General features: G+C 44.0%; 1 protein-coding gene across 2 annotated transcripts in view; it reads left to right on the top strand.

Annotated features, from left to right (window-relative positions):
• The first annotated feature begins 8,223 nt into the window (after nt 1-8,223).
• The window catches only part of TRPC3 (transient receptor potential cation channel subfamily C member 3), a 63,002-nt gene continuing 53,024 nt past the window's right edge, over nt 8,224-18,201 (top strand). The window contains exon 1 of one of the 2 annotated variants that reach the window (XM_006125590.4): nt 8,224-8,859. In XM_006125590.4, the coding sequence (XP_006125652.1) occupies nt 8,636-8,859 (224 nt within the window). In that variant the 5' untranslated portion in view covers nt 8,224-8,635. Of the gene's footprint in view, nt 8,860-8,879; nt 9,553-18,201 lie in introns of those variants that run through there. The other variant, XM_006125592.3, reaches the window with a different exon arrangement.

Below are 18,201 nucleotides of genomic sequence, written 5' to 3'. Positions count from 1 at the left end.
AACACTATGGACCTGCATTTTCACTTATGGAAGTTTGTAATGGCTAAGGGTAGTGCTATTAGACACTGTTTCTCTGTGAAGTTTTGTACGAAAAAACAAGCCTATACGAGTTAAATATAAACAAGAATGTGTTTTTGTGTTAGTACCTTGTTGGTCACTATGCTTGGGCTGTGGGCGGGGGACACCCACTGGCAGCTGGCTGTAAGCACGGCCCAGAAGGGGGTGCCTTACCGCCCCAGGGCAGTGGCTAAAACCAGTTCTATAAGTTAAGGGAAGAGGCTGAACAAAGGAAGCGTGTGCTGGGGGAATGGGCAGTCTTGGGCTGGAGCAATGAAGGAGAGAGACTGAGGAGGGGGCTGGGATTGTAGGGGCCCAGTCACCCCCATCTCGAGGGGGGCCTGAGGCATCCTAGCCCTAATTCCTGTAACCAGATTACATCTATGCTGTGCTATATCCTGGAGAAGCAATAAACCCCTCTATTCTACCAGCTGGTGGAGTCTGTTCGTGCTACTACGGAGCTGCAGGACCAGGGGAACCCCCGACTGTGTCGTCACACAAGAGTATATGAGTTAAATATTGATTCTCAAGGATAGGGGGAGAGTTAAGAGTCTAGTTATCAAAAGATGTCATATGTTACTCCTTGTGGAAGAAGAAAGGCTGCTGGGGGCTGCCTCAGGGCTCTGGCCCTGGCCCTATGGGCGGGCCTCCAGCCTTGACTGGCTCTTCTGCTATTAGGCTCCTGGACTCCAGCAGGACCACAGGACCACAGAGCAGACCAAAGAGTACCAGTTTTTAGAAATGCGACATATGCTGATTTTAAGAAAATCAAGTCATTGCTCATTCTTTAGGTAATTTAATAACCATGTTTCTCCTCACAAACTATTTTCATCCTAATATTATTGTCACTGGAATCTTCCTGTGTATTTCTAGGTGTGTTTACTTTATTCTCAAAGCTCTTTATCAGTAGTTTCTTTATGACAGAATCCATGCTTAAAGAATGACAAGAGACTTTTCATATGGCTTGACTCCTTAGGGAGCCTGATTTCAGCTGGTCATAACCACTTTTCTATAGATACCCAAGTAAAATTCAATTGAGCCAGTAAACAGTCTTTCAATAATACATATTAGAAATTGTAGCCATTCAAATGTTAATAAGTTTCCAAGTATCCTGGAATAGCTGTATAAATTAAATATCTGTGCTCCATGCTTTCCACTGTCATTTTTGCTCAGCTAGATACAAAAAAATATTAATTTCTCTTGGAAATAGTAGAGGTTCTGTATTTTATATTAGGCAATATTGGACTGCTGGCTACATAAATGACTGGAAGTGAAGTGCTGGCTAGATGTGGGGTGGAAGATTTTGATTCTGTGGAACATTAGCTCCACTTCCATGCGGAGAAGGAGGAGGCAACATAAGGGAGAGGCACAAAGGGTCACAAAACAGGGATGGGAAGAGGTGGGAAGGGGACAGAGCAGGGGCAGAGGCAGGGGCTTGGAGTGGTAGTGCAGGGAGGAGCCACGTGAGGGTGTGGTCACGTGCCCAGTGCTCCTCTTGTATTTCTCCCCAGAAATTGCCACTGAGGGGGTGTATATAGTTTGGATGGCCTTCATCTTAGTAGAAGAGAGACCAACTTACTGGGGAACAGGCTGGCTGCATCAGTTAGGAGGGGGTTAAACTAATAGCAAAAGGGAGAGGGCAAAAGAGGGAAGCTCTGAGCGCTCATAAGAAAATAGAGATGTTGAGATCGACATTAATCAAGGAACCAATGGACATGAAGAGAAGAAATTCTTGAATTGCCTATTCACCAATGCTAGGAGACTAGGAAACAAACAAGAGAAATTGAAATTGCTCACTTATGAGCAAAAATTCAATCTAGTTGGTATTATTGAAACCTGGTGGAATGATTCACATAACTGGAATGTTAAAATCAATGGTTATAATCTATTTAGGAAGGACTGAACTGGCAAAAGGGAAGGGGGCGTGACAGTAGCATTCTGTCAAAAATGGCATTACCTGTTTCCAAGACACTAACCACAAATAAAATGATGGTTAATGCTTGTGGATCAATGTCCTAACAGATAAAGCACAAGATACCTTAAAAGTGAGTGATGGAGGGAAGGCCAAATGAGCAGTGAGTGAAGCTAAAGGAGAGAGGCCACATGGGAGACAGGGAGACGCTGAATAGCAGCAAGGCAACAGAAGGTGTTGAGCAGGGATAGCGATGAGGGCAAAGTAGGGGCAGGGCCACAGTCCAAATGCTGGTGGCTCCTCCCATTTCTAGGGAGCTTCTTAACCTTCCTCTGGCAACCATAGGGTATGTCTACACATCAACGTTATTTCAGGATACCAGAGGTATCCTGAAATAGCTCCCCTGCATTTTCACAAGCCACCCATTATTTCAAAATGTTTTTTGAAATAATGGCCGTGCTGTTTTGGCATCCCGGTAATCATGAGGGTTAAGGGATATCTCTAAATAGCACTTTATTTCGTGTTTAGAGTGCAGTGTAGACATAGCCATAGTGGGCTCCTTTCAACAGTGCCATGACACCATTGTAAACCTGGTACTGGCCATTAATTACTGGGACTTTATTCTGCTTGTATTGTATAAATGTGATCCATACATGATCACTTGTACCTAAGCTGCCATTCATTTTTAATTCTGTGATCAGTTCCTCTTTATTTTTTAGAATGTGACCTAATTTCCCCATGGTGGCTGAAGCACTTTTTGAGTTAGGAAATTGTCATTTATAATGTTTAGAAATTCCAACGATATTTTTAAGTGGCAGAATGAAACCTCCAGCATTTATCACTCAATCTGAAGTCCACTAAGGTCCCACAACTTTCCCCCTAAACATTACAGATCAGTACTGAAGAAGGCAGCCAACCTCTTCCTTAGTGTGATCTCGTAATTTCTAGCAGACACCAGTCCTCCCACTTGTAAAAGTGATGAGGCTTCAGTCCTCTTTCTCTTCCCTGCCTCATTCCAATTTCCCTGTTGCCAGGTGTCTGGTTTTCAATTAGACTTTCTAGTCCAAAAGTGGAGTTGGTAGATTCCAGGATCCTGGCAGCGTCCAATAGGGATGTTAACAGCTACTCAGTTAACCAGTTAGTGATTGCTTATCGGTTAACAGTCCCAGTTAATCGCAACAACTCCCTACCCCTGTATGCTCTGCATTTAAAACTCGGATCAGCAGGTTGGCTCAGTCCCAGCCCTATGGTCCAAGATTTAAATGAAGTACATGAAGGGGAACCGCTTGCCACCCTGCCCTGCTGCCTCTGTATCAGAGGCAGCAGTGTGGAGGTTGCAGGGGTCTCCCCAGGAGTGGGGCTGGGAGCTGGGAGTGCACTGGCTGCTGGCCCCAACCTGGCAGGGGCGGGGAGCACTGAATAACCATATAACTGCTAAAAATGTTACTGGTTACACGATTATTAAAATATCCGACTTTTAACATCCCTAGCATCCAGCAGTGCTGACAGGACACTACAAGCCTAGTTACAGGAGTAACAACAAGCAGCCTCCCTGCCAAGATGGTGGGAAGAACTGCATGGAGGAGCTGCAGTAGGGTTTCCAACTGTCTAATCACACAAACACAAACACCTTTGCCCCATCTTTTGCCCCACTCCTTCCCCAAGGCCCTTCTTCGAGGGCCCACCCTGCTCACCCCTTCCTCCCTCTCTCCCCCATGCACATTCACTTTCATTGGGCTGGGGCTTGGGGAATGGGAATGGGTGTGGGCTCTGGGTTGGGGCCAAGGGATTTGGAGAGAGGGAGGAGGCTCTTGGCTGAGCCTGGGGCAGGGGTTGGGGTGCAGGAAGAGGTGTGAGGTGCAGGCTCTGGAAGGATGTTTGGAGGCAGAAGGTGCTCAGGACTGGATGGCAGTGCAGGAAGACTAAGGCTCTAGCCTCTTGCAGCCCCTGAGAGGGGGCAAGGGATTCTGAATGCTTCTCCTGATATAGGCACTGCCCCACACCTCTCATTGGCTAGAGCTCCCAGTCAATGGGAGCTGCAGAGTCAGCACTCAGGGTGGAGGCAGTGTGTAGAGTCCCCACTCCCCTTTCCAGAATCGTAGGACATGCCAACTGCTTCTGGGAGTGGTTCAGAGCCAGGGCAGAAAGGGAGTCTGCTTTAGCCCCACTGTGCCACCAGTCTTGTAAGCAGCTTAACATTTCCTGGGTTAGTTTCTGTAGCCTTTGGGAGATTATGCCGGATTCTGGGAGAGTCCCAGCAAAACCGGGAGGGTTGTTAAGCTGCAGCTCAGCTGGAGGGAGAGAGAACTGGCTCACAAGACGGTGGCTTTGACAGAGAGGGTAGGTACTCCCCAGGGGGATTCTGTCTGCCCCACTGCTGCTTGCCCCGGACCTTGCCTTGCTCAGGAAGGCTACGTCTAGACTACATGCCTCTGTCGCCAGAGACATGTAGATGAGGCTACCAGGCATAGGAAAATGAAGCGGCGATTTAAATAATCGCCGCTTCATTTAAATTTACATGGCTGCCGCGCTGAGCCGATCAGCTGTTTGTTGGCTCAGCGCGGTAGTCTGGACGTACGGGTGTCGACATCAAAGGCATTTGTTGACCACCCAGGTTTGCCTCCTGGAATGACAAATGCCTTTGATGTCGACACCCGCGCGTCCAGACTACCGCGCTGAGCCGACAAACAGCTGATCGGCTCAGCGCGGCAGCCATGTAAATTTAAATGAAGCGGCGATTATTTAAATCGCCGCTTCATTTTCCTATGCCTGGTAGCCTCATCTACATGCCTCTGGTGACAGAGGCATGTAGTCTAGACGTAGCCAAACTGACTTATCACTGCTCTATTGTGTTCTTGTCCTTGGCTGTGCCTCACTTTGAGGAATGACACCCTCCTCTCTGCTCCACTGTGCTCTTGCTCCTGGCCCTGCCTTACTTGGGGACTGACTCCCAGTGCCCACTGTGCTCTTGCACACAACCCTTGCTTAGTTTGGGGACTTTATCATTGTTGTGATCTGTCATCTGTGGCTATTCTAGTCCAAGCTGGTGTCCGCTCATGTTCCTGTAGTTGACTGGTGTCCTTATCAACAAAATTCCCCCCATACATACTCTTTTTCCTGTGGGCTCTTTATCGGGACCAAAACTCATAGGCCTCAACTCTTATGCTAAATGTGGAAGCCAACGCCCTACAGGATACAGGCCCGTAGGTTCCTTGCATTACTGCTGAATAAAATAAATGCAGAACATAATGAAGGGAAATCAATGAATATGATAAAGGATGCTAGCCATGTGAGCTACATCACTTACCATTTTTTAAATTAAGACTGGATGTTTCTCTAAAACATGCTCCAGGAACTGTTTTGGGGAAGGTCTATGGTCTCTATTTTATACAAGAGGTCACAGTAGCTTATCACTTTGGTCTCTCTGGCCTTGGAATCTGAAAATAGCAAGGACCAGGTTCTATAACAAGTTCACTAGCATAGACAACTATGGATCTGATTAAAGTTAGTGAGAAGCCACAATTGAAGCATCTAAAAAAAGAGTGACTTGATTTTCCTCAAGCAAAAATAACTTCATTATTCCTTTTGTTAGCATACATTTGATATTTAGAGTCTTTGCACTATGCAATCCCTAAGAGGCCATGTTTTTAAACCCATGTGCTCACTTTTGCCCCCCCTCTCTCCCCCCAGGAGATTCTAGAGGAGAGGCATAAGGCCTAATCCTGTATCCCTTATTCAGACAAAACTTCCACTGACTAGAACTGGAGTTTTTCCTGAGTGTAGAGAGCAAAATGAGTATTATGTTTTTAGGTCAATGAGACTCTGCAGGAGTCAATGACAACAGATTGTATCAGCTGACTGGGCTCTAGTGCAGTGTAGAAGAATTAGGTTTAACATCTTGATGTTTGTCTTGTATGGATAATCTTATGTGATTATAAATTGCTGTGATTAGCACTTAGTATGGTGATGAGTGCTTATAAATACCTAAAAACCGGGGCTAGGTTCTGCCCTACAATCTGTGTAATCCCATTGAAGACAAAGGCAGGTTAGACATGGTGTAAATAGGCAGAAAAAGGCCCACTGATATTTTTTTAATGGATTCAACTGACAAAGTGATTCATTTTCCAAATGCCAACATTTTAGCAGAACTGGGATGAGGTTATGCATCTCTTCAGGGTTCTTCCTGCATAGGCAACAATACAGACTTATGTGCTGTGAAAACAGGCAAAGCAAAATCTCAGTTTGTACTGCAAACAACTTGTGCAGTGGAACAACAACAAAAAAGAAGTGGGGTATTGCAAACCTCTTCTTTTGGCGTGTTGATGAGACTCAGCCCCAGCAGAGGTGAGTGCCTTCCATTGTTAAAAGTGAGATCTCTGTCTAAGGAGAGAGTGGTGTTTGGGGATGGATTCTGATCCCACTGACAAAAACAGTGAAACTCGCATTATATTCAGTGGCAGTAGGATCTGGACTTCAGTCTTTCTCATTGCAATTCTGCAATGATGGTTAGATTAAGCCTTGAAGTTCAAAGCAAGAAAAACACACAGTCACAGTGTGCAATGTGGAGAGAGAGGGAGAATAGCTATACTGTGACGAATAAACTAACAAATAGATTGCTGTACAGGCTGCTTATGAAAACGGATGAAGTTAAGTTTCCCCCCAGTGCAATTCCACTGGCTCTAATGGGGTTGTACAGTTACCAGGGCATAATTTGCCTCATAATATAATTATCTGAAACTCTCATAGGAACAAAAGGAGAAGTAATTTTGTATTCTCCTCATCACAAGAATCTTTGTGATTGAGCACTAGACAAAAGGGTCTAATTAGCTTCAGTTACAGGTAAGAGGCATAAGCGTCTGCACATTCACGTTGGTTTCAGCTTTATACTTGTCACTTAAAATTATTTGGAAATGAAGACTGTCATTGTATTTTTCTCGTAGGCAAGCCAGAGAAAACATTGAATGCTTATTTCCAGGCATAGGGAACCTTATTTCAGTGGTTTTCAAACTTTTTTCTAATGACCCAGTTGAAGAAAATTGTTGATGCCCACCACCCAACATAATTTGATATGAGTGTGGGCTCTGGGGTAGGGCTGAGGATGAGAGTTTGGGCTGTAGAAGGGGGCTCCTGCTTTGGGGTATCAGGGCTGAGACAGAAGGGGCTTACTTTGAGTGGCTCTCGGTCAGTGGTACAGCAGGCGTGCTAACACAGGCTTCCTGTCTCTTCTGACACCGCAGACCTTGCTGCATCCCAGAAACAGCCAGCATCAGGTTCCCAGCCAAAAGGAGTGTGGAGCCCTCTGTGCTCTTCCCCCATCCCACCTAGGAGGCAGGCCTGCTGCCAGCCACTTTTGGGGCGCAGCGCAGTCTGGGGTGCCAGGACAGGCAGGTAACCTGCCTTAGCATCCCCACTGGTCACCTGATCCCTCTGCAGCAATGAGACCCAGTGCCTGACATTCCACAATCCGGTACTGGGTACCGGCCTGCAGTTTGAAAACTATTCCTTATTTAACCAATTTGCCTGGTCTGGTGGGTGGGGGAGGGGAGGAAAACACTGCTCAGAAATGAAAGGTGCCTGAGGGTGCATCTACACAGCACCCTCAACTCGAAATAAGATACGCAGTTTGTGCTATGCAAATTGGGTATCTTATTTTGAATCTATTTCAAAATAGCTTATTCTGAAATTTGGCGTGTCTACACAGCGCCAAATTTCGAAATAACGCACTATTTCGAGCTATTCCTTCTCCTTCGTGCAACAAGGTTTAGTGGGATGGTGAAACAGCACACCCGCTATTTCGAAAAATATTTTGAAACAACGGGCGGCGCATGTAGACGTGGGGTAGCTATTTTGGGATACTTCTGGCATCCCAAAATAACTGTGCAGTGTAGACGCACTCTGAGACTTCTGTCATTGTGTCAGACAATTGCTTGCTTTTTAATATGTTTCTTGGATTTTGTGTGTGTGTGTGTGGTAATGACAGGGAGGCCATGCTGCTATATATATACAGGGCGTGTGTCTTTTTCAATATTCTTTCAAGCACTATGGCCATGTTAACAGTCTTGTACATCAATAACCCTGCTTAGAAGTTGTGCCTGGGGGAGAAACTATTTACACTGACAAAATGCATGCACAGGCTGCTGAGTGTGAGCTTCCTTTCTGCCCGGGGATGCTTGGCTGCCCCCTAGCAAAGTTGCCTGTCCTGTCCTTGCTTCAGAAAGGACCCGCTCTTCAATCCCCCAGCTTTCCCTCCCTTCTGAGACACGGGGCGGGAGAGGGAAGCTGTCACGCCCGCTCATGTGCAGGTCGGAGGGAGTGGACGTCCCCTCCTCTCCCCACTGCCTGGGCTGGTGGAGGATCGATTCTCTCTCGGCGTGATGAGGCTGTCCTAGCAAAGTGATGATGAAAAGCGCGAGGAGAGGGGCAGACCTGGAGTCCTTTCTCCTCCTCAGCGCCTCACTCAGACCGACTCCCCCGCTCTCCAGAGCAGGCGGCTCATTGTCTCTCCTTCCCGACAAGCAGCAGCCTGGCAGGAGAAGGGAGGGGAAGGGCGATTTTTTTTGAGGGTGCGGGCTTTGTCCCTTCCAGCGGCTCTGTGGCTGGCTGGCCAGGGCTGGCCTCGCTCCCCCAGCGCAGGCTGCGAGCCGGCCGCGGCAGGCGAAGCGGAGCATGTCCGGCAAGGGCAGGAGATGTAAGGAGCAGGGGAGAGTGACCTTCCCCCAGCAGCAGGAGGAGGAGGAGGACGGGGGAGAGGAAGAGGAGCAGCAGCGCCGGCGGCGGGGCTGGAGAGGCGTCAATGGGGGGCTGGAGCCCGCGCAGCAGCCGCAGAGCGCAGTGAAAACCCAGCGGGATCCCTACGGCTACTACCCGCCCATGCCCCTGGGCAGCCCCCTGTAAGTACCGGGCGCTGGCTGGGGTGCGGGGTGGCTCCCGGCCAGGCGCTGCACTGGAGAGGAGATTTGCGGGAGGGGCTCGGCAAAGTTAGAGCTTGTCCCTCCGAGGCAGTCGGGTGAACAAGCCGCGAGGGCTGGGGAGGACCTACCATGCCCCCCCCCTCCCATTCCCCAGCTCGCCTCTCCCGCCGCTTTGTTCCTCTCCTCGGGGAGCAGCTCGAGCGGGCCCGTCCCGTGGGTGCTGCGATGCTGGGCGTGATGATCCCGCCTTGGCAAAGCCCCGATTCACCTGCAAGGCAGCCAGTCCGCGCTGGGGAGGAGCAATGCGGAGCGGGGGTGAGCGGGAGAGTTTACACGGAGCGAGCGATGCTTGCCAGGCAGCTGTCAGGATGGGGTTCGAAATGCCCCCCGGAGTTCGCTTGGCTGCTCTAGGAAAGGGAGTGTGAATGTGACAGCTGGAAAGGGAAGGATGCTGCGCCGGTACATTTACACATTCAGAGCAGGTGCCTGGACCACTGGAGAGGCGTCTGCGAGCATCGCTGTTTCTGGGAAATTAAGTGGAAAGCTAGAAAGTATCTTTGAATTGGAGAGAAAACAGACCTCCCTTTATTTCCGGAGTTACATCTGGATTTAAAGCAAGACAGAAAAAAAAAACCCAGAGAAAAGGAGGCAGTCTGGATCTAAATACAGTAGGTAGGTGCCTTCTTTCTTTAGGCTGAGTGGGGTGGGGTGGCATGGAATTGTAACACAGTCGTTCAGTTTAAAAGTCTCAGAGGTGTAGCCAGGTTAGTCTGTAACTTAAAAAAACAACCAGTAGTCCTGTGGCACCGTAGAGCATGTCTACACTAGGAAATTATTTTGAAATAACTTATTTCGAAATAATAACTCCCAAAATAACTATTTTGGAATAAGCTTATTCCCCAAGGCTATGTCTACACTGCAGCACTATTTTGGGGTACCTTTGGTATCCCGAAATAGCTATTCCACATCTTTTGAGCGTGCTCATTTTTTTGAAATATAACAGGCTCATTATTCTGATGTCCCTGTAAACTTTATTCCACGAGTAAGGAACGTTTCGGAATAGTGATTTATTTCGAAATAAATGCTGTGTAGACAGCGCCAAATTTCAAAATAAGCTATTTCAAAATTTACTCGAAATAAGATATGCAATTTGCGTAGATCAAATTGCATAGCTTATTTCAAACTACGGGTGCAGTGTAGATGCACCCCAAGGAAAGCAGGAGTTTTTATTTCAAACTAACCAGTGCCTTATTTTGAAATAACGGGCTTGGTAGTGTGGACGCGCTGCTTGTTATTTAGAAATAAGAGGTGTTATTTGGAAATAACTCCCTTGTATGGACCAGGGCTCAGAGACTAACTTACATATAGTATTTTTATATAGCTTTTGTGGGCAAAACCTACTTCTGCAGATGAGATGATGCTTCAATTTATTTCTCATGCAGAAGGTAGCAGACCCTCCTCATATCCCTGAAGGTAGATAGGAAGATGGTAGATAGGAGGCCCAAGGGTCAGTAGTGCCCTCTGGTGTCTCTCCTGTGCACTCCAGCAAAGTGCCCTGGAAAACAATATTTGAGCTCCTACCCTGTTTATCCTTTACTAGCATTTATGTCTAGTAAACTTTACCTGCTGCACTCAGCAGATGCAAATGAGATATTGCAAAGGGTTTTGTGTTGGGCGCAAACAGGAGAGAAATGCAATAGTGGGTCAGTTTGTTTATATAACCAACCAGGAGCAGGATTTCTCAGGCAATCTTTGTTTTATCAAATCGACTGTTATTCACACAAAATTTTTAAAATTAAATGTGTGTTATATATGACACAGCGCAGCTCCCTTCTGCACATGCTAGGATGGAAATATTTTACTAAACTTACTAATAAGTCTACTAAAAATCCAGAGTATTTCCTAGCATATGTTAGGAGATGTTTTAATATCCTAATGGCTAAACTTAATTTACATTCACAGCAATTATGCAGCATTATGTCTTGTGCCTAGTAGAATAGTTTTCTAAGAAAATCCAATCACTGGCTTAGTCAAGGTTTCAGGAGTTAATACAGTTCTCTTGTCCCAACATTAAAAAAAATATTATCTTCATATAGATTCAATTGTATCTTTACATTTTTATATGGTGAGCCATATTTTCAAAATCTACACAAATAAAATCACACCAGAAAAATAGAAAAACGGAAGAACTATACTGAGGGAGAAACTTTTATCTGCTTCTTGTAAGTTTATTTCAAGTTCTGACAATCTGAAAATGTCAGTCTATGTATTTTTTAAAAACATTCCCGAACGTAATGATGGTTAATAGTTAAGAGGACTTATCTGAAACAGAAATTATTTTATTTTTGTAAAGTTGCTAATTTTTTATCTGTTTTTAAAACACTGAATAAAATGTCTGAGCAAAAGAAAGATGACCAGAAAGGCACTGTTTTTGTGTGTGGTGCCTAGGACTTGTTCAGTCCTTTAATATGTTATAGTTTTGGTTGATGCTTCAAAATTTTGGTCTCCAACGATTACCTCAATATCTCACAGTCTCATGTCAAATTAATTCTTAATTAAATGTTTTCATTACTAACTAATGAACACTTTTTGAGGTATACATTATTAGGGAATGTGTTCTGTGTTTGTACAAGTGCTTAATTGTAATCACACCGGGGAAGTCTTTAAAATACAACAATCAGAGTAGCACTTAGAATGTGATAATCCCAAATATATGTAGATTCCACCATCCCTGGATAGGAGTTTTACACTGTAGTATGCTTTTGTATCCAGTAGCTCAGATATCAAGAGACTTGTATTTCTAGATCTCTTCAGTGATAGTATAAATGGTGTCATCAAATCACTGTCATACTCCCTTCCTTAAGAAATGAATATTACACCAACATGGACTGATACTTGAGTCCAGTTTACTCAGCTCAAGGCTTTTGTGTCTGGGGTGAACTCCATCTGTTGGAATTATTTATCAGAATACAGGTCTTGCATCCCTGTCCTAGCCGTTTCTACTACAATAGCTGTTGGAAGTGATTGTCCACTAGTACTCCCAATCAATGAAATAGGATATGCTGAAGCACTAGAATGCAGGGAGGAAAGGCTATGTAACCTCTGTTATCTCTAGTGAATGCCCAACTCTGCAGTCCGATTCCTAACATACCATGTTAAAGAAGGGTCCTACTAGAGAGTCAGGTTGTTTTCTCTGGAACAGGGTTTCCCAAACATTTTCAGCCACGGAGCTCCTATGGGGTTCTGAAGATTTGGCAGGACCCTTAAAATATCGTGATTTTTAATTTAATAGGTACCCAAACAAATAGACAAAGTTTAGGAATTCTATTTTTATTTCTTGTATATTTCTTGTAAATTCTTTTTTTCCCAAGAAAACTATCAGAAAATTAGTAAAATAACAAAATCATACAACTGTCATTACTATTTTCTCACAAAGCCCCTGGATCCATTATATGGAGCCCCAGAGCTCCATGGAGCACACTTTGGGAAACCCTGCTCTGGAATGCTCTTTTAAGTGGGATTTTAAATGCAAAAAATGTGGCATATATTAATAATATCAGCACGAATAAATATAATGATTAACTGAATAAAGTGTCCTGGTAGATGCTGTAGCTGTACAAACATAAAATAAAAGACAGTCTCCACCTCGCACAGCTTGCCTGGGTCTGACCTCTGAGGCTCAGGGCTCTCCCCCTCCCCAGATTTGGGGAGCCCGTGCTGGCGCTCTAGCCACCTTGCCACCCCATCCCCTGGCTGAAGCACACAAAATCTACTAGCCTGGGTCCCTCTAGGCTGTGGTGTGTGAAGGGAATGTGGGGAGTGTCTTTCTCCTTCTCAGTTGGGGGCCACGTCAGTGAGGATTTGTTTGGTATTTTTGCTTCTCACTTGTGTATGACCTCCAACTGATTTTTCTGTGGGTCAGTGGCTCCCAAGCCCCAAAAGGCTCCCCCCGGTGACAGTTAAAAGACAGAAGGGCACAATGAGGACTAAAATGACTGTCCCAAGGTTAAACTTAAAAAATAACAAGAGTCTGGTAGCACTTTAAGACTAACAAAATATGTAGATGGTATTGTGAGCTTTCGTGGGCACAACCCACTTCTTCAGATGACTGGAGTGTTGCTGGACATCTAACACTCCTGTCATCTGAAGAAGTGGGCTGTGCCCACGAAAGCTCATGATATCGTCTACATATTTTTGTTGGTCTTAAAAGTGCTACCGACTATTTGTTGTTTTTTAAGTTTTTCATGTTACAGACTAACTCGGCTACCCTCCTGAAGCTTTTGTCCCAAGGTTATATAGCAAGTGAGTGGCTGTACTGGAAATAGAACCCATGTTTCTTGAGTCCCAGTCCAGTTAACCTATTCAGGTTATGTACTGACAAGTGTTGGGTTGCTACATGACTATACATCCATTTATATCCAGGTGTCTGATCCTACTCATCATAGTTTGATAAGCAAGACAAAATGACAGAGAAGAGGATTGATAAAATATTGTAAAAGGAGGAATGCACTATATTGGTAATGTGATCCCTGATTGTTAAGTAACTTAATGGTGACAAACTGGTTAGCTATTGGTCAGGCACTTATTGTGTTGCATATATTGCCTTGGCATTCTTAATGTTTGGGCACATACCCTTCTTAGCCTAAGGCCATGGCATGTGTCATTGGAAAGATATATTTTTCCAGATTTGCATTATAGTAACATTTGGATTATGACTTTGATTTCACAAGGTACTAATGGTCTTGTGCAAGAAACACACAGGCAAAAATACTATCTGTTGTGGCTCCCTTTTCTCAAGGAAACCTTAAAGGGGTGAAGCATCTAGCTCCCACTGAAATGCAATGGTAGTTGTGCACTTAATTCCCTTAGGCTCCTTTGACAATCACAGCTCAGATCCCAAATCAGGGAGAGGAGTGCAAAGAAGTTTAATATTCACCTCTACCCATTTCTTACCATGTTGCTTCTTTGTACAGCTATTTTCCTGGTTCCGTGTCTGCATAGATTTGGCCCTGAGGTCAAATCTGGCTAGATGTATATGGTACTTATTTTTCCTATCAAGCATATTACTTGTTCTTTTCATTGAGCATATTTGTTCCTAAACAAACAGGTATGGTTAAAACATCACTTAAAGATTTGTGAGGAGGACACTGGAATGGAGCAATGTCTTTCTCTGAATATCTCTCTGTATCTTACCTCTGTTGATTTGGTCTGACTGTTGTCTTCACAGCTTTGAACCAGCACTTCCAGTAACAAAGAACATTATGTCCACTTTGGATGGGACTCCTTCCGAATGGACCAATGTAATACTGTGGGTTGGAATCAGACAGCTTAATTGTCCTAGATTATGTGGCATAGTCTGCATTTCAAGTGAGTGAGCCTCTCTGTTACAGCAAGCCAGGTGATATTTCACAGATGGGAAATAGAAACTCTCATGAAACAGAAAACAGGACTATGCAGCACTTTAAAGTTACTCCTCATTGCAGGAGGAGTAACGGTAGTCCGAATTAGGGGCTTTAGTTCGAACTACCTAGCCTGTGCCACGTGTAGCCACGGGCACGGAGTTCGAACTACCGGGCATTTAAAAATGGCGGCGCATGGGAACATGCAAATAAAGCCTAGGATATTTTAATCCTGGGCTTCATTTGCAAGTTCGAATGACTACATTAGCCACCCTAGTTCAAACTAGGGTGGCTAGTGTAGACATACCCTTACTCCTTGTACAATGAGGGTTACAGGAGATGGAGTAAGCAGTCCTCAAGCTTGATATTATTTCGACATTATGTCGAAATAACTGCGTGCTGTGTAGACACAGACTATGTTATTTTGGAGTAACATCAGTTATTCTGAAATAACGCTGCTGTGTAGACATAGCCTTAGGGTACATGTACACAGCATTATTATTTCAGAGTAACTGAAAATAACATAGTATGTGTCTACACTAAAAGCCTTTATTTCAAAATAATGTCGAGTGGAGGACTTCTTGTTTTACAAGAACTAACCCATATTTTAGAAGAAGTAAGGGAAGTCAAAGGAAGAGTGTTTTTCCTTCAACTTTCTACTGTGTAGACAGTGCCCAAAGCTGAAATAAGCTATTTCGACTTAAGCTACGTGATTGACGTATTGAAATTACTCCCCTTAATTTGAAATGACAAGGCGAGCATCCACGCTACCAAGCTTGTTATTTCAAAATAATGGGCTTGTTATTTCAAATTAACAACTCATGCTTGTGAAAAGGAATAAGCTTATTTTGAAATAGTTATTTTGGGAGTTATTTCGAAATAACCTATTAGTGTAGACATAGCCTTATATATCACATTCAAGCCTCATCTATGCTGGTTTTAGATTAACTTAGCTATTCTGGCTGTAACCAATGGATAACAGTCCCTTCTCAGGCACACAAATACTATACTGATGCCCCACCATTCTACTACTGTCTAGCAAATGGCTGTGTAAACCACTAGCAAGGTACCTCAGAGTTACAAACCACCTTAGGAATGGAAGTTGTTTGTTACTCTGAATGTTCATAACTCTGAACAAAACGTTATGGCTGTTCTTTCAAAAATATACACCTGAATGTTGACTTAATGCAGCTTTGAAACTTTTCTAGAAGAAAAATGTTTCTTTCCCTTTATTTTTCGTAGTTTACGTTTAACATAGTATTGTACCATATTTGCCTTTGTTTGTTTGTTTTTTTTGGTCTCTGCTGCTGCCTGGTTCTAAATGAAGTGTGCAGTTGACTGGTCGGTTCATAATTCTTGTGTTTGTAACTCTAAGGTTTTGTTATACATGTGCCACTTATCCCCTTTCCGTCTGGTCCAAAGAAAACAGCAGTTGTTTTATTTTAATCTCAAATTACAGAATTTAGTAATGGGACTCTAAAGTCCCCTCCCCTCAACCTATGTGAGGGGTCTTTATGGCTGGAACTAGGGTGCAGAGGGTGCTGCAGTCCCCCCCCAGCTTATAATGGTTTCCATTATAGACAGGGTTGCCAGTGTCGTTCAACAGCTCTCAGCGCCTCCACTATAAAACCTGTTCCAGCAACTGTTATGGCTGTAAACAATGAAATTTATATTTCTCCGGTTTTCTTTTTTAACACTGGTTAATTTTGTGTTTTCAGTATGTCAATTAACTCAGAAACAAGTTTTGTAGTTAAACTTAATCCGTCAGTGATGACACAATGAGCAATAAAGCACAGGAGTCCCACATTTCAGTCATTTGTCATCCATTTCAATTGTCTGTCACACTCAGGCAGGTTTGAAGGTTAAAAGCTATGGTTGGTTTGGCGGAAGGCAGCAGCTTATTACATTACATTTGAAAAGCAGAGAAACCAACAGCCGAGTGCTCAGCTTGTCACTGGTACATAGCAGTAACCCTATGTCCAGAGAAAATTCAGCTTCTGTAGCAGATGTGAGTGTTTAGGAAACAAAAAGCATTGTTATTAATATGATTACATTGTGTATGCAAAATCGCAAGATGAAGAGACTTCTTAAGCATCTTTCTCTAGAGAAAAGTGAAGTTTAATGTCTCCTTTTATTTATTACATGTATCACAGAGGATGAATTTTGTGGACAAAAATATGGTTATGTAGTAGGATAGTTTTATTTGCTTATTTTATGAAACTTCATTGCATGTAAATGAATCGCAGACTTAGAGGGAACATATCTAAAAGGGTGTTACAAGGAGAAGGGAGAAACATTGTTCTCCTTGGCCTCTGAGGGCAGGGCAAGAAGCAATGGGCTTAAATTGCAGCAAGAGAGGTTTAGGTTGGACATTAGGAAAAACTTCCTCACTGTCAGGTTGGTTAAACACTGGAATACATTGCCTGGGGAGGTTGTGGAATCTCCATCACTGGAGATATTTAAGAGCAAGTTAGATAGACATCTATCAGGGATGGTCTAACAGTGGTCTCCAAACTTTTTACACCCAAGATCACTTTTTAAGTCTCAGAACAGGCGAAGATCTACTGCCCCGCCCCTTCCTTGAAGCCCCGCCTACATTGCATGAGGAAATCTAATGTAAATGTACTGCGCAGGTGCGCAGTTCAGAGAGGGCTCAAGAGCTACTCTTAGAGCCCCTGAGATCTACCAGTAGCTCGCGATCTATTGGTTGGTGACCACGGGTCTACAAGGTGCTCGGTCCTGCTATGGGGGCAGGAGACTGGACTCAGTGACCTCGTGAGGTCCCTTCCGGTTCTATGATTCTATGATTATTGCTTCTGAATGTTCTTCGTGTATCTCTTTAGGATTAACTGACTTCCTGGAGTGTTTTTTCAGTTGCGCTAAAGCATGCCCATATTATGGTGAGAGTGGGTGGCACAAAAGGAAAGAAGGAAATGTACTGTCCCTATTTCATGTTATCCTAGAAAAACATAACAGTGGATTATACCATGAAACTGGAGATATAGCCTCTGCAAATAGTGTGAGGACAACCTGGCTCTGAAAAGCTAAAAATGTTTTAATGAGATGGGTATTGTAAAACGGGAACTTGCCTGGGTAATACTATTCAGGGTTAGGTTAACTGTTAATAATTTAGGGTATGTCTACACTATCCTCCTAGTTTGAACTAGGGAGGCTAATGTAGGCATTCGAAGTTGCAAATCAAGCCCGGGATTTAAATATCCCGCACTTGATTTGCATCTTTTCGGTCGGTCGCCACTTTTTGAAATTTACAAGTCCAGACTAACTGCCCGTGTCTACACGCAGCAGGGACCCAGTAGTTTGAAATAAAGCCCTAGTTCGAACTACCTGTTATTCCTCCTGGAATGAGGTTTAACAGGTAGTTCGAACTAGGGCTTTATTTCGAACTATCGGGTCCCTGCTGCATGTAGACGCGGGCAGTTATCCGGACTTATAAATTTCAAAAAATGGCGACCGGACGGGAAGATGCAAATCAAGCGTGGGATATTTAAATCCTGGGCTTGATTTGCAACTTCGAATGCCTACATTAGCCTCCCTAGTTCAAACTAGGGGGCCAGTGTAGACATACTCTTAGGGTCTGATTCTGTGATCCTTACATATTTAAAGTTGTTGTTAAAGTAATTGGAAGTTTTGCCTAACTAAATTTCAGGACTGGACCTGTGTTAGCAAATTGCTACTGTTAGTAATGTCATTAAGAAGCTACAATTTGTAATTTAGGACACCAGGAACACGCTTGCTTTATCCATGCTATTAGTAGACACTATACTCTGTTATCCAAATACCTCAGGATTAAGAATATTCTGAGTCAAATTCTGCCCTAGGTTACACTTGTTCATTCTGTTTGGTAGTGAAGCTTTTAAGTTCCTTGAAAGAAGAAGAACTAAGTAAATTAATGGAGGTTAGG

The sequence above is a fragment of the Pelodiscus sinensis genome, chromosome 5 (assembly GCF_049634645.1).
Source record: "Pelodiscus sinensis isolate JC-2024 chromosome 5, ASM4963464v1, whole genome shotgun sequence".
Classification (NCBI taxonomy): domain Eukaryota; kingdom Metazoa; phylum Chordata; order Testudines; family Trionychidae; genus Pelodiscus; species Pelodiscus sinensis.
This window is presented reverse-complemented; position numbering and strand designations above follow the sequence as displayed.